Here is a 16,531-nt window from a genome sequence, read left to right on the forward strand (position 1 = left end):
AGAAGAAACATTTTACTTTAGCTTTCATATGCATAAAGAAATCCAGGAGAGGGATATGCCAGAATCTAATGATACCATGTGGTAGTGGAGGTAGGAACCGAAGGGATGTGGGACAGGGGTAGGAGCGAGATCTTTTACAAGACCTTTTTATATTTTTTCTTAATTTTGAACTGTGTGTATGTAATACCAAGTCGACATTCAAATTAAATAATAGTAATAAAAATCTTTGTTATTATTTATTGGGGATTTGAGGGAGTATAGTTTAATACCTGGGCTCAGTGTACTTTTTTTTTTTTTTACTTGTTTTGGGTGCATGGTCTGGGAATGAACCCGGGTCTCCCGCGTGAAAGGCAAGCATTCTACCACTGAACCGCCCGTGCACCCTTTCAGTGTACCATTTTTAAGCAAAAGTTTTCTATTTTTAGTTTAAATCATAAAGATTATCTCTTTACTCACATGTACTATAAGAAATATATACATTCATCTGTTTGCATGTATTTTTAACTGTCATAAAATATATATCCTCTATCCTTTTTTTATCCTAACAAGTATGTTTTAATCATGAAAACCCCAGTTACTTTGTCCCTTAAGAGAAGGTATACTTTGCCCATCAAAGGCAATTTTTCATCTTCTGCATAAAATAGTATAGAGAATATGTATGTGAACATTTAGTAGATTTATTGAGTACAGAGAGAAGTAGCAATTTTTCCTTGTTACCAGTAGGCCAGAGCTTGTCCAGTGATTCACTGAAGGAAAGCTAATCCTAGGAGCTGGGATTCTGTTCCTTTGTGTAATTCATTGTTAACCCAAGTTAATTTTAAGAAGGCTCTGTATGTGGGGTAAAGCAATTACATTGTTTAAAAAAAAAAGCGAACTTAATTGCTTTCTTCTAAAACTGTCTGAAAATATCCTAGGGCAATTTGTGTTAAAGAATTTTAGGAATAAATATTCAGCTTGATGCCTTAAGAATAGAAATTAAACTGTGAAGATGCTTTAATCTACAAAGCAGAATAGGTTTTTCTTCTGTGAGAAGAAAAAGAATGTTGACTTCTTCCTTTTGATTTGATAGGTTTGAGAAATTTCTGTGGTTCATTAGCTCAGAGAATTATTTAATTATCAGTGGACGAGATCAGCAACAGAATGAAATAATTGTGAAAAGATACCTGACACCAGGTAAGTAAGATGAAAGTTCTGAAATTTTTTTTTCTTAAATGATTGGATCAAAATAGGCATTGATTGTCATTTTATACTCTTGTATGACAGATGTAATCGGTAGAAAAAGAATTTGGTGCTTGATGATTTACAGTTCACTGAATATCTGTTTTGACATTAATTCTCATTTTAAGTGAATATTCCTAAAGCAGTAATGTTGAGCTAATCTGCAGTGTAGGACTTTTGATCCTTTACTACATTAGTAAAATAGCTTTCAGTCCTCCAGTCACTGTAGGATCAGTCCTAAAATTTGAAACCTTTTTTTTCACATCTAGACACAGGACTTAAAATATCATATCTTATTTGTCTTTATTTAAGGGGACATTTATGTACATGCTGATCTTCATGGTGCAACTAGCTGTGTAATTAAGAATCCAACAGGTAACATATTTCTATTATTCAGAACTTTAGTTCTTTCCTTAAAAAATTTTTAGACTAACTGTAGGACAAAAATTGTTAAGGATATTTAATAGTGATAAAAGAATCAGTCTGTCAAGATTTGTAACAATTACAAACACATATGCACCTAACAACAGAGCCCCCAGACGTATGAAATGTGTTGCTTCCTACAGACCGGAGCTCAAAGGATATTGAGGAATGAGGAGAAAGACAGATCAGGGGGTCTGAAGGTCAGTGATGACAGACAACAGACAACGTTATTCTTAACCAGATCCTGCTTATATCCTGCAGGATGGCAAAAGGCGTGCCTGCATTTCCTGAGGGAACAGTGTGCTTATCTTTCAGTGCTCTTCTTTCATACTCAAGATAACCATTTGGGGTAAACAAACATTCTTTTCCTTCCAGACTGTTCTACGCAAATCAGATAACATAAAGCAGATTACAGTCTCTACAGTTTAGTGCCACTGCCACCCTGATGCTAGCTGATCCCAATTCCGCAGGTCTTGTTTTAACCCTAGCTCCTACAGAAATCTTATATGCAAGACAGAATTGAAGAGAGTAATAGACAATTCAACTATAATATTTGGAGACATCAGTACCCACTTTCAATAATGAGAGCAACTAGACAAAAGGTTGATAAGAAAACAGAAGGCTTGAACAACTCTAGACGTCGATTAGCCCTAACAGACATCCACACTACACCCCACCCAACAATAGCAGAGTATACTTTCTTCCCAGGTGCACAGGGGACACTCTCCAGGGTGGACGTATATTAGTCAACAAAACAACTCTCAAATTTGAAACAGTTGAAATCATACAAAGTATGTTTTTGATCATAATGGAATAAAACTAAAAAACACAAATAGAAGGAAATTTCAGAAATTCACAACTATATGGAATTTAGAGAAGACATTCATAGATAACCAATGGATCAGGGAAGAAATAACAGAAGGTATTAGAAATACCTTTAAGATGAATAAAAACAGAAGCGCAATATACCAAAACTTAGATGCTAAACACTACTTAGAGCGAGATTTTTGTATGTAAATGCCTACGTTAAAACAAGAGTCTGAAAGAAGGGGATGGATAACAGGAAATTGAATGAAGGGGGAAAATGAAGAAGAAAGATCTGAAAACAGTAACCTAATCTTCCACTTTAAGAACTAGAAAAAGAGCAAGCAACCCAAAGCAAGGATAATTAGAGTGAAAATAAGTGAAACAGAATAGAAAAAAATCAAAGTTTTTTTTTAAAGTTTTTGACAAAACTTTAACTAGACTTATCAAGAAAACAAAAGATTCAAATTCCAAAAATCATAAATAAAACAGGGCATTACCACCTGCTTTATAGAAATAAAAAAGATTGTTAGGGAATACTGTGAGCAGTTGCATGTTATCACATTAGATAACATAGATGAAGTAGATTTCTAGAGACATAAACTACCAAAACTGAGGAAAAAATGAAAAGAGAGCATGGGAGGTTCGTAGAACATTCACCTGCCATTCAGGGGACCCAGGTCCGATTCCCGGCCCATGCATCACCACCACCCCCAAAATAAAAGAAAGAACTGGAAAATATAAATAGACCTGTAACAAGCGAAGAGATTGAATTAATAATCAAAAAAACTACTCATAAAGAAAAGCTCAGGCTTAGATGTCTTCATTAGTGAATTCTACCAAAGTTTTAGAGAATTATCACCAGTCTTTTTATAAACTGTTCCAAAACACAAAAGAGAAGGGAACACTTCCTGACGCATTCTGTGCGACCAGTGTTGCTCTGACAGTAAAGCCAAAGACATCATGAGAAAAGAAAACTGTCCCCTCCTTTTTAATATTGCCTTTTAAAAGAATTAAGATGTAAAATTCTCAACAAAATACTAGCAACCCAAATCCAGTAACATTATAAAAAGGGGTATACATAATGACCAAATTGGGTTAACCCAGAAATCCAAGATTGGTTCAACCTATGAAAATCAATCAGTGTAACCAGCCACGTTAATAAAAAGACAGAAAGAACATACGATCATCTCAACAGATGCAGAAGAAGCATTTGACAAAACCGACCCCTATTCCTGATAAAATAATCAGACTAGTAATAGAAGGGGACATCATGAATGGGAGGGGACGTCATGAAAGGCCCGCAGCTGACATGCTTTATGGTCTAAGACTGAAAGCTCTCTCTCTAAGGTCAGGAACAGAGCAAGGATGTTCCTTCTCACCACTTCTATTCAAATTGAACTGGAGGTTCTTACCAGGGCATTTAGGTAAGAAAAAAAAAAAGGCATCCAAACTGAAAGGAAGAAGTAAAATGATTGCTTTTCTCAGATGATATGTTCTTATATAAAAAAAAATTATGAATGAGTTCAGCTAAGTACAGGATGTAAAAATATGCAGAAATCATAGTATCCCTATACATTAGCAGTGAGCAATCTAAACATGAAAGTAAGAAAATTTCATTTATAATAAATAGCTTTATAAATAAAATAATAAGCAATAAAATAAGTGAAGACACTGAAAACTAGAAAATGTCATTGAAAGAAACTAAAGACTCAAATAAGTGGAAAGATACATTGTGAATATTGCTCAGCTTTAAAAAGAAGTAAGTACTGAGAAGTGCTATAGTATGGATGAATCTTGGAAGCATTTGAAGTGAAAGAAGCGAGACACTAAGGGCTGTATTTTATGTGATTCCGTGTCCAAGACAGGCCAATTCATAGAAATACTAAGATTTGTGGTTGCTGGAAAGTAAGGGGTTATCAGTAAAATGGGAAGTGATTGCAGTTGGTGCAGGGTCTTATTTTGAGATGATGAAATGTTCTGAAATTAGATGGTGGTTGTGCAGCGTTGTGAACATACTGAAAACCACTGAATTGTATACTTTAAAAGTGTGAATTTGGGCGGGCCGCGGTGGCTCAGCGGGCAAAGTGCTTGCCTGCTATGCCGGAGGACCTCGGTTCGATTCCCGGCCCCAGCCCATGTAACAAAAACGGAGAAACAGAATACAATAAAACAAGAAAATGTTTAAAAATGTTTCCCTTTCTTCCTTCCTTCCTTCCTTCTATCCTTCCTTCCTTCTCTCTGTCTTTAAAAAAAAAAAAAAAAAAAAAAAAAAAAAAAAGTGTGAATTTTACAGTGTGTTTATTTTTTTAATGCAATTTTATTGAGATATAGTCATACAGCGTAGAAACTGTCCAAACTGGTATGTTTATTTTTTATATCTCAAAAATATCTGAAATCTAACTGTAATATCATACTCTTAATTTTGATGCTTCAGACAGACAGTCTATATTGTGAAATCTTCAAACTTCAAGTAAATTTTTCTAACTTTTCCTTTCTGGAATACAGCTAGAATTACTCAGAAAATTGATAAGATATTTTTCTACTTAAATGTTTTATTTAAGTAGAGTGAACTTGCCATGTAAATACATTTTTTAAAAAAGACTTTATATTTTTGAGCAGTTTGGTTTAGAGAAAATTTTTGCAGAAGTATACAGAGTTTCCATAAACCCCTTCACCTCCAACTGCATAGTTTCCCCTGTGATTAACATCTTCCATTAAGGTGGTTCATTTATTACATTTGATGAACCAGTACTGATACATTGTTATTAACAAAGTCCCTAGTTAACATTGGGGTTCACTCTTTGTGTCATACAGTTCTGTGAGTTTTGACAAATATGCAGTGTCATGAATCCATTAAGGTGTCATACAGAGTAGCTTCAGTGTCCTAAGATTGCCCTTCATCCCACTTCCTCCTGTCCCCGACAACTTCTGATCTTTTTACTATTTCTATAGTTTGCTTTTCCAGAATGTTATATAGTTGGAATCATACAATATGCACAGGCATTTTCGGTAAAAATAGTTACTTTTTGTAATGTTGAAATAAAAATGTAATGGTATTTAAGATAGAAGAGGATTGACTTCGTGGCAGCTGCGTGTCATTTTCATATTTTATTCTGTAGGAAGTCTGTACTTTGTTATCTGAATAATAGCAGCATTGTTATTGCAGGAGAACCAATCCCTCCTCGGACGCTGACTGAAGCTGGCACGATGGCTCTTTGCTACAGTGCTGCTTGGGATGCGCGAGTTATCACTAGCGCTTGGTGGGTGCACCATCATCAGGTAATGAGGCCGTCACCCTTGCTCTGCATCACTGAGAGCTGTGGTGTCCAGGGTATGGAGGGTAGACAAGGTGCCTCCCTTGATGGAATTTAAAATTTTGGTGGTAGGCACAACAATATATATATATATAAAATGTCAGATTACAAGTGCTATCAAGATAAAGAAAAGTGCAGTAAGGGGATAGAGAGTGATAGCGGCTACCCTTTTTTTTTGTAGTTTAATATATTTTAATAGCAAACTTACAGGGACAGCATAAAAGACAGACAACATTAAATATGTGTGCTGTCATGTAAGACAACTTAGGAAAGTATACTGAATGTGGAGGATCTATTGTGTGATGAAAATACTACAAACCCCATTTAGTTGCCATCAATAAGAAATTTACTTGTTTAAAAAAATTCCAAATACTGGCATTATCCAGAAAAATTTAACAGGTTTAAGGGGCTACCATTTTGATTAAAGTTTCTGAGAAGGTAAGATGTGCACAGAGGTCTGGCTGAAGGGAGAGAGATGCACATGTGTGGGGGTGATACTGGCCTAAAAGGTCTTTCTCCTGTTCATCTTTGTTGGACTTGACTGAAATCTCTTCCGCCCTTCTGAAAAAGTAGGTGTATCCAGTGGTTTTCAAATTAATTTGGTTTTGGTAATTGCCTCCCTTTGTGATTAGTGCTGATTTTATTAGATAGCTCATTCTGTATATGACTTCATGTTTCCATTGATTTAATGAATTAAAATAAAATTGATAACAATTGTAACTAATTTTAGAAGGTCCTAAAGGTATACAGAAGGATAAGCGTCCAATACCATTGCCTTCCCCTAGATGTAGTTTCACTCTATCTATTCATATTCATTGTTATCTTCAGTACGCTGATACTGTTTTTTTTTTTGGGAATCAATATCACTTCTGGGATTATAATGTTTTCTGTCTCAGTACTGTTAAAAAAGTTGTTTTAATTCTGGGAGTCCTTTTTCATCCCTCACTGTTGTAACAGCTATTTATGACTAACGAAGATGTTCTCAGATTTAAGGGTTCCACAATTGTATAAAAGAATATTGTAAAATAACCTTTCTTTTTTGCCAAATTAAAAAATATTTTTAAAGTCTGCCAACACCATTGTTTCCTAAAATGCAAAGATGTTTTAATACAAAAAAAAAGTATGTCAGGGAAGGATGTTATTTAATAAATGTAACTTTATGATAGACTTTTAATCTATTATGATTTTTCTCATTACATCTCACACTGGAGGAAATATATGGACTGGTTCTTGCTGTAGTGTATATAGCATTTGAAAATTATGTGGTGGATTCTTTGTTACTGTCAGGTATATCTGTTGTTGAAGTAATTAGCTGTTCCTTCAGTATTGAAAATTTTTGTTAAATTATATAAACTTTTCAGGACATAGTGCTGCTTACTTGAATTTGACTTTACTTTTTCTTTTTGAGTGGGGAAAAAAAACAACTTAAGTCTTTCTTAAGACGGGTCTGTCATATTCTGTTTACCTCAGGTGTCTAAAACAGCACCGACTGGAGAATATTTGACCACTGGAAGCTTCATGATAAGAGGTAAAGGCATGATTATCCCTAGACTTGTAAAAACCATTTACTGTATTCTCAAGACAGAAACTGATTCCTCTGATTTCGTAAATGAAGTCTCTTAGGAAATAAGGATGTTTTTGCTTGGGTATAGCAAATGTAATGTTTGTCAGGTCATCTTCATATGTAAATTTTATTAATGACGTTGTAGTTTCATATAGTTTAAATTTTTAAGGGCAAAGAAGTATAGCCTGACCTTTTTCTAAGAATAGATTATTCAGGGTCTGACCAACCCAAAAGAAAAAAGCAAGCGTTTATGCTGTTTTCTTCTCAGTTATTGTTCTTATGCATAATGCCAACTTCTGTAAATGGGAAATGTTCTTTCATTACAGAGTAAAGGACAAAACACATTTGACCAGTAGTGTTAGAGACTTTACAATTAGAGGAAATTAATTGTTGAAACATTTATGTGCATTATCTTTTGTAGGAAAAAAGAATTTCCTTCCTCCCTCATATCTAATGATGGGGTTTAGCTTCCTTTTTAAGGTACTCTTCAGTTCTTGGTTTTCTGGGTTTTTTTTCTGATTTTCATTACTTACATAAAGTTTCGTCAGTGAAAAAGAACTGTTTCTATAGGTAGATGAGTCTTGTGTTTGGAGACACCGGGGTGAACGAAAAGTCAGGATGCAGGATGAAGACGTGGAGACACTGACGAGTTGCACAAGTGAACTCATATCAGAAGAAATAGAACAACTAGGTATTTTATGGATTTTAATAAATTAGCTTTCATGTTTTCTATTGTCTAGTTATACTTCTAAATCCTAACTTAGGAGATGATAGCTCAGTTGAGTTCATTGAAATTTCAAAGCAACAGTGGCTATCTTGACTGAATTTTGTATTTGGAAATGTCAAATGCACTCCTTTCTAGTAAATCATAAAGCGTACAATTGGACCTATAATAATATATTTGTTTTTATAATAAAACTTAGATATTTAATGGATAATGCATAAATGTGTTTAACACATACAGGGTCAGGTATATTTGGATTAATGCCTACTGTTAGGATTTTTTGTGTGTGTGTGTGTGCATGGGCAGGCACCAGGAATCGAACCTGGGTCTCCAGCCTGACAGGTGAGAACTCTGCCACAGAGCCACTGTGGCCCACCCCTACTTTTAGGTTTTTCAATTAGAAGTGATATAAAAATGAATTTATATCAAGTGCAGTTTCTCATATATGAGCATTTGACTTCATTATAATTCATTTGCCTCAAGCAGAAAGCAGCTACCGAGGCTGAAAAAATTTACCTGCATACCTAAGGGAACTAGGGGTATTTTGCCCTCTAAACTTACTTTTCAGTTATTTTCTCTCTTACTGCTTTTTAGGAGTATTATTGCAGTGTTTTCATTTATAACTAGTACTAACTAGTACTACATCATTTCATTTTTTACTGAATGTTCACTATGTCCCTGGCACTGTATAAAGTGTTTTGTTTACATGATTTTTTTATTTAATTCTCACAACCGGCCTTGTCAGATGGGTGGTGGCATCTCATTTTACAGGTGAGGCAACTCAGCTTCAGAGAAATAACTTGGCTCAGGTCGTCCAGGTGGTTAATGATGTAGTCTCTGTGATTCCAATGACCATGTTGTTAATACTGGACAGTCTTCCTTCTGTAAAATTGTGAGTGCTAGATGCCAATTGTATAACATCTATTATTTCATTTTCTCATGTGCAAATTATAATAAAAGCAGTAGCAGGCTTATAGAACTTACTTTCATGTCCTGCTATCTGGAAAAACCCAATGAAGGCAAATTAAAATTTCCACTGCAGAAATGGCTGAAATTTCCCAGAAATTTGTTGTGTATCTTGGAGACATTTAGTCTGTCGTATTCACAATACAGATTATTCTGTAATTCATGAGTACCCTTTGGGGGTGATTAGGCATTTCTATGGTGATCTTGTGGGGAAACGGAATCAGTAGAATATTTTTTGAAGTTTTCGAAGACGTCCTCTCGGTCAGTCTTTGCTGTGGTAGTCCAGTGCGAACCTGCTTCTGGTGCTTTCTCCAGATGGAGGGGACAGTAGCAGCGAAGAGGATAGAGCTGTGGATGTGGGACTCATGACCCAGGGTGACCAAGAGGACATGACCATTCCGAGTGGGAGAAGTGAGCTCACTGGGGAACTGATTCAGGAGGAAAGTTCTGAAGATGAAGGAGAATCTGAAGAGGTAGTAAAAGGTCAGGAGCCTGCTGGGGAAATGAAGGATGAAGAGGAAGAGACATTAAATTATCCTGATACCACAATTGACTTGTCACACCTTCAATCCCAAAGGTAATTAAAAAGTCATACTGGGGATACTGATGAGTTAATTCTGACAAAGATAATAACAAGTACTTCATTTAATCTTCCGTTTCCTGCAGTCTTATTTTGTAACCATTTGATTGGGAATGGGGGGATGAGGGTGGTTAAATCTCTTCTAAAAAATTCCCAAGACCTTGGATAGAAAAGTGTAGTAAATATAAAAGTGGCCAAACTAGGTCAAAGTTACAAACAAATGAATGATTCTAAGTGCTAATAATATAGCACAAAGGAAATTTCATGAAAAAACCTAAGGTGTTTTAGTCTTTAATATCTTACTGGTCATCAAGTGAAAAAATACCCTAGTTAGAAAAGCACTTTCTGGGCGGGCCACGGTGGCTCAGCAGGCAAGAATGCTTGCCTGCCATGCCCGAGGACCTGGGTTCGATTCCCGGTGCCTGCCTATGTTAAAAAAAAAAAAAAATGTGGAAACGCACTTTCATTGGGCTGGTTAAGAATGGGATAGTAGTGATTAGGAAAATGAGGTACCACTTCATACCCACTAAGTTGGCTATTAGTTTTTTAAAAAGGAAAACACCAAGTGTTGACAAGAACATGGAGTACTCAAAACCCTTGTGCATTGCTGGTGGGGATGGAAACTGTGTAGCCATGTGGAAAGCAGTTTGGCGGTTCCTCCAAGTGTTAAACATAATGACCTGGTATATATCCAAAAGAACTGAAAGCAGGGACTCGGATAGGCCACGCTGCATACCATCTTTAACAGCGCTGTTCACAAAGCTAAAAGGTGGAAACAATCCATGTCTTTCAGCAGATGAACGGATAAACAAAGTGTGGTACATACATACAATGAGATATTACTCAGTCGTAGAAAGGAATGAAGTAATATGCCCCTTTAAGCTTCCGTTATCAATAAAAACATCCTGAAAGTGCAAAAAAAAAAAAAAGAATGAAGTTCTAATATATGCTGCAACATGGATGAACTGCAAAAGCATGCTATGTAAAATGTTAGACACAAAAGGACAAGTATTTTTATGATTTTATTTATAAGAAATATCTAGAATAAACAAATTCATAGAGACAGAAAGGAGATTAGCGATTACTAAAACGCTGGAGGGGAGAAGGGAACAGGGTTACTGCTTGATACGTATAGAATTTCTCTTTAGGGTGATGCAGTTTTGGTGATGGTAACACAGTAATGTAAATGTTAATGCCACCGAATTGTACACTTTTTTTGAGTTAAGTTGACAAATTTTATGTTACTACAATAAATTTTTTTTTGAATACATGGGAAAAAAGAATGGCTTAAAAGTCAGGCAGACCAGAATTGCATTCTAGGATATGTCTTTGGGCAAGTTCCTCTATCCTCTGAGTTGGCGTTTCCTTCTTGGTGAAAATGGAGTGGTATCCCTTTTGATGGGATTTTGCTGAAGATTAAATATATGTAAAGTGGTCAATACACGTCAGCTATGTAAGAACATAAGTGTGGGAAGTTGAACTATTTGATTAAATTTTTCTAATTGTATCAAATCTGAAAATTTATAGGGCAGCATATTTTGGCATTTTGAATGCCTTCTATGATGGTTAGTAGATTCCTCTTTCTGTTTGTTTTCAAAGGTCTCTCCAGAAACTAGCTTCAAAAGAGGAATCTTCTAGTTTGGTAAGTAAGCTGTTTTCAAGGTTTTATGAAAAACATTATGTCCTTCTCAATGAAGAGACTCATTTTCTACTTTTTAATTTTACTTTTTGAAAATGAATGGTAGCAATGTTATTGTTTGTATATGCTTGTGTTTTGTTTTAATTTTAATAGAACGACAGTAAATTACAGAGCCGGAGACATTTGTCAGCCAAGGAAAGAAGGTAAACCTATTTGCATTATCTAACTAACTGTAAAGCATGTCCTTTTTTTTTTTTAATTGACAACCCAGCTGTGACAGATCACTTGGCTATTCTCAAGATCTCCTTTATTAAAACTACCAAGATTTAGCATTTTGGTTGTAGGACCTTACTCTGTCACTGTAATCACAGAGACAGGCCAAGTAACACAAAGTAAGTGTTTTATTACATAAACATGTACACTAATGATGGCTATTAGGACAACGCTGACAGGGATAAACAGGGATGCTGACGTTAAAGAGGAAACTTATGTATGAGAAAGACCTGCTATATTTTTTCTTAGTATAAACAATTTTGGGGCAGTCAGTAGAAAGGCAGCAGCAGCAAGAGGGAAACAAGTAGGACAAGTGCTATAGAGGTGGGAGAGATTAGGAATAGTAAAGGATTCCAGGAAGGGGCTCTGGAGTGGAAAAGGCAATGTGACGTTTTTGTTTGAGAAAGATAATCATTATACAGTTATAGAAAACTCTAGGTATGTGGCAGTATGCTAGTATACTGGCTGCACAGAGAGGTAAAATAAAGTTCATGCTTTCAGGAAGGTTTTGAGGCCTAGATTTGGGAAACACCTGTAAATAGGTAAGTTGTGTTTTCCAACAGTGAAACAGTATTTGAAGGAATGAGAGACTGCTGTGAATTCAGGTGTTTTGGGAAATACCATCAGAGGTGGTATCAATACAGATAAGAAGGAAAGGGACTCCACGGAGAGAGAGCATGAAAAAAAATGACGGTTTTGTGTTTTCATGGTGATTTGTAAAAGCGATAAATGGATTGAGGTAGAGAAGGAACAGAAAATTAATGTTTATGAACTGTTAGATAAGATTAGAGAAGTGAATTTGGACCAGAAGTAGAGAACTGAATGACCAGCTAAGGATTTTAGACTTTACCCTGAGAGTGATATGAGGAGGCCCTTTGGAAGCTATTAAATGGAAATGGGATACAGGAAAAGAGTTAAGGAAGATTTTTGGAAGTACACATAGAACAGTTTACAGGGAAACACGAGGAAACCTGGGTGGGAAGTGGTGAGGACCGGGCTGAGACCAGTGGCCGTGGGAATAGAAAGAAGATTTTACCTGAGAAATACCACCTAAGTAAACTCATAGAATTTTTAAATCTTTTTTCCCCCAATTTATTCAGTCAGTCAACCAAGCAACAAATATTTTATTGAGTGCCTAAGATCTGTGAGGCCGTGCGGTACCAAGACCCACAGCCCAGCCGTCAAGGCGTTCAGGGACTGAATGTGGCTAGTTAGTAAGGGCATGTCAGGGGTGGCAGTGTGTTAAGCCCAGATGATAGAAATGGTAAATCCACAAAAGATTAAGATTTTTCAGCTTTCTCTTACGTGATGATTTGAGTCCCCTTGTATACTGTAGACTGATGCTTGACAAGTCGATCAGAAGCCATGATCTTTTATCGTACACGTTCTCCTCCCCAGGTAAATTTTTAGTGCACAGAATATTTGAAATTCTAAGAAGCAGATGTTTCCATTTCATTTATTTTTAGGGAAATGAAGAAGAAAAAACTTCCCAATGACTCGGGGGATTTAGATACGATAGAGGGAAAAGACAGAGAGAAGGAACGTGCTCTGCACAGTGAGGTGCCTGCAGACACAAGCAGAAGTATCCCAAATGTGCAGCCGGTGAAACGTGGGCAGAAGGTAATGAGATTCAGTACACTTTAGGTTGAACTGTTCAAGTTAGTACAGTATGGTGCACAGGTGAAGTTGTGAGGGGCCTCTTAACTTTGTAAAGTTAAAGCGAAACAGGAGGTGGAGGCAAAAAAAATTCATGTGACACCCTTTGATAGAAAATTAGTTGAAAGATAACAGCATTTAGGGAACAAAGAGATGGATGTTATATTTGTTATGCCTTTTTAAGATCTTCTAGACAGAAGCACTTGTTTTATGTAGAGGAGAGTTAGGAGGTTGTGATTTGCTAAACCAGCTCATTAGTATACCCAAGGTCTTTATTGATAATTTTGCCTAGAATTTTCTGTTTCAGTTATTCATATGATTTTGGTTCTTTTACTTTATTAAAGGTGGGTTATAAAAGAAAAAGGTATTGGATATAGAATATACTTTTAAAAATGTAGTGTAAGAAAGAGGATTGTGGGCTAATATATCTGTACTTTTTTTTAATAATCGTTTTACCCTTTTTTTCTTTTTGTAATCTTATTTTTATCATCACAATAAACTTTTTTCTTTTTTTGTGAAAAGTAACATATATACAAAAACAGTAAATTTCAGCAGTGTACTTTTTCCCCACCAGTGTACTTCTTTAAATTAAAATTCTTTATATAGATCATGTTTTGCCATCTTTCTTCCATCCACTATCATCAGAACTTCTTAAAATCTTTTTTCCCTTGAGCCTTGACTCAGTGTAGTAAGTTCAGCTCTCTCATATTAATCTGTAAATTCAGTGATTTAAATCAGAATTGAGAGATTTTAATAATCTTTTTTTTTTTTTCCACATGGGGAGGCACTGGGAATCGAACCTGGGTCCTTGGGCATGGCAGGCGAGCATTCTTACCTGCTGAGCCACCATGGCCCGCCCGAATTGAGAGATTTTGTTAAAATAATTTAAAACTCATTTGAAAGAGTAAATGCTAGAGAATGCCAAGGAAATCTTGAAAAAGATTACTGAAGTGTTAGATTGATATTAAAACAAAATTAGCATTAACACTGGAATAATCAGATGAAAAAGTGAAACAGTAAAATCTATACAGAACGACAAGCTACATATTAACAATTTAGCATGTGATAAAATAACATGACATATTTGGAAATTAGTGGTTGATCATGTGGAAACAATACCAAAATAGATTCCAGATGTATAAAAAAAAACATAAATAAAATTGAAAGGCAAATGGCAAATCTGAAAAAATAAGTAGATGCTATGTGTCCAGTCATTCTGTATGAGGGCACCCCAGGGGAATTCCTATCAAAAGTCTTAGCAATGCGTCTACCCTTGGAATCAGGAAGTTGTTTATACGAGTTTCCCCTTATAAAAGGTCATGGTGTGTGCAAAGGATGTATACATCAGATTGATATTTGTAATAGCAAAAAAAAATGAAAAGAATATAAATGCCTAATATTTATGTAATGGAATACTGTGCAGATAGTTTAAGTTCCAAGACAAATCCTGATGGAGTTTTTATTAGAATACATTTAATTTTTAGATTATTTTGTGGATTAACTGTTCTCTTTACTATATGTATCTTTATGGTCATATTTTATGTTCTTCAATAAAGATATATTTTCTCAAAGAAATCTTACACATCTTATCTATTCCTAGGAACCTTAGAAGTTTTCATTGCATTTTTTATATTATTTTAATTTTCATTTTCAATTGTTAGTTGCTGATGTATAGGAAGACAATTTCCATACACTAATCTGGTAATAAGCAATCTTATTTGGTAGTTTGAATGTAGACAGTTGTGTTTGCAGATATGGCCTTTGTTACTTTACTCTTAATCCTCACATCTTTATTTTTCCCGTTTTGGGGTGCACTGGCCTATAAGTCAATACAATATTGCTTATCTTTGTTGTATTAATTACAGTTAAAAGGCACTGTTTGTAAGTTTTTATCATTGTGAATGTCTCCTTTGAGTTGATGGTTGATACTCTATGAAAATTGTTTTTAAATAATGGGAGTCAAATTTACTGAATCTTCTTCAGCATCTGTTGACTATCGTTCTCCTATCACTCTGTTAATGTGGGAAATCACTCGAGAAAATCTAATTGGCTTGTAATTTTACTTGTGCCTTGTTTTGCTATCGACTGGGTCATACTAGCTTCATAAAATAAGTTTTAGACCTTTCTTTTTTCCTGCTCTCTGGAACTTTGTGTAATGTGCAAAGTACATTTTCCTTGAAGTTTGATAGCATTTGCTTATAAAATTGTGCCTTATATTTTGAATTTTGTGGGTAGATTTAAGTACTAATTCAGTTTCTTTAAAGATTACAGGTCCTTTCAGGTTTTCTGTTTTTTGAAAACTGGCTTTCGTATGTTCTGTTTTTCAAGGAAATCTGTTCTTTTCATCAGGTTTTCCATTTCTTGGCTCAATTTATTGGTAACATTGGTCATATTATTCTCATAATATTTTTTGAGGTACAGTATACATACCCAAATCATAACTATTTTTAAAAAGTTCAATTTTTATAAACGCACATATCTGTGAATCAGCACCCGGGTCAAGATGATTTTTAGCATCTTAGAAGGCTCACTTTGGACCTGTCCTAAATAGTATTCCCAAGAGGAATAACCATTTTTCTGACTATAACTACTGTAGATTATTATATTTTTGTAACTTGCATCTTCCACTCAATATAGTGTCTGTGTCATCAGTGTTACATTTAACAATAGTTTACATTGCTGAATAGCATTCCGTTGGCATCACTCTACCGCAACTTACTTATCCACTCTACACATGCGTTTTGGGCCCACAAATCAGTGCTTTCTTTTATGGCTAGGGTTGTGTCTTGTATTCTAAGTTAGCAGTCTTTAAAAAGAAGTAAATATCTGTTGGGTGTGAGTGAAATTGCTGGATCTTAGTATGTTTTGTGTTTAAGCTTTAGTGCATATTGTGACACTATTTCAGGGTACTTGTACCAGTTTCCCAAGGAGTTCCACATCCTCACCAACATTTGGCGATCATCTTTTTTTTTTTAAGCTATTCTGGTGTTTATATCTTGATATGATTTTGGCTTTAATTTGCATATCTCTGATGAGTAATGATGTTGAGAACTTTTTTATAGGTTTATTTAACCTTTGACTATCCTCTTTTTGAAAGTGCCCCTTTTTAAACTGGGTTGTCTTTCTCATTGATGCATAGGAAGGAGTTCTTTGTAATTCTGAATACATGTTCTTTCTTGGATTTATGTACTGGAGATGTCTTTTCATACTCTGGCTTGCTCTTTTCATTTTCTTAATGGCCATTTCTGTGAGCATTAAAAATTTATTTTAATAAAGTCTGATTTATCAGTGCTTTCTTTTATGGCTAGGGTTGTGTCTTGTATTCTAAGTTAGCAGTCTTTAAAAAGAAGTAAATATCTAAATTTTG

At 35.2% G+C, this 16,531-nt stretch overlaps 1 protein-coding gene across 3 annotated transcripts in view; it reads left to right on the plus strand.

The window, feature by feature from the left end:
* Positions 1-16,531, plus strand: part of NEMF (nuclear export mediator factor) — a 76,388-nt gene that overhangs the window by 51,809 nt on the left and 8,048 nt on the right. For 2 of the 3 annotated variants that reach the window (XM_077126817.1, XM_077126819.1), the window contains exons 18-27: positions 1,070-1,173; positions 1,531-1,593; positions 5,615-5,727; positions 7,233-7,290; positions 7,748-7,806; positions 7,897-8,017; positions 9,332-9,593; positions 11,196-11,238; positions 11,389-11,438; positions 12,975-13,128. In XM_077126817.1, the coding sequence (XP_076982932.1) occupies positions 1,070-1,173; positions 1,531-1,593; positions 5,615-5,727; positions 7,233-7,290; positions 7,748-7,806; positions 7,897-8,017; positions 9,332-9,593; positions 11,196-11,238; positions 11,389-11,438; positions 12,975-13,128 (1,027 nt within the window). The remainder of the gene's footprint in view (positions 1-1,069; positions 1,174-1,530; positions 1,594-5,614; positions 5,728-7,232; positions 7,291-7,747; positions 7,807-7,896; positions 8,018-9,331; positions 9,594-11,195; positions 11,239-11,388; positions 11,439-12,974; positions 13,129-16,531) is intronic. The other variant, XM_077126818.1, reaches the window with a different exon arrangement.

The sequence above is a fragment of the Tamandua tetradactyla genome, chromosome 14 (genome assembly GCF_023851605.1).
Source record: "Tamandua tetradactyla isolate mTamTet1 chromosome 14, mTamTet1.pri, whole genome shotgun sequence".
NCBI classification, from domain to species: Eukaryota; Metazoa; Chordata; class Mammalia; order Pilosa; family Myrmecophagidae; genus Tamandua; species Tamandua tetradactyla.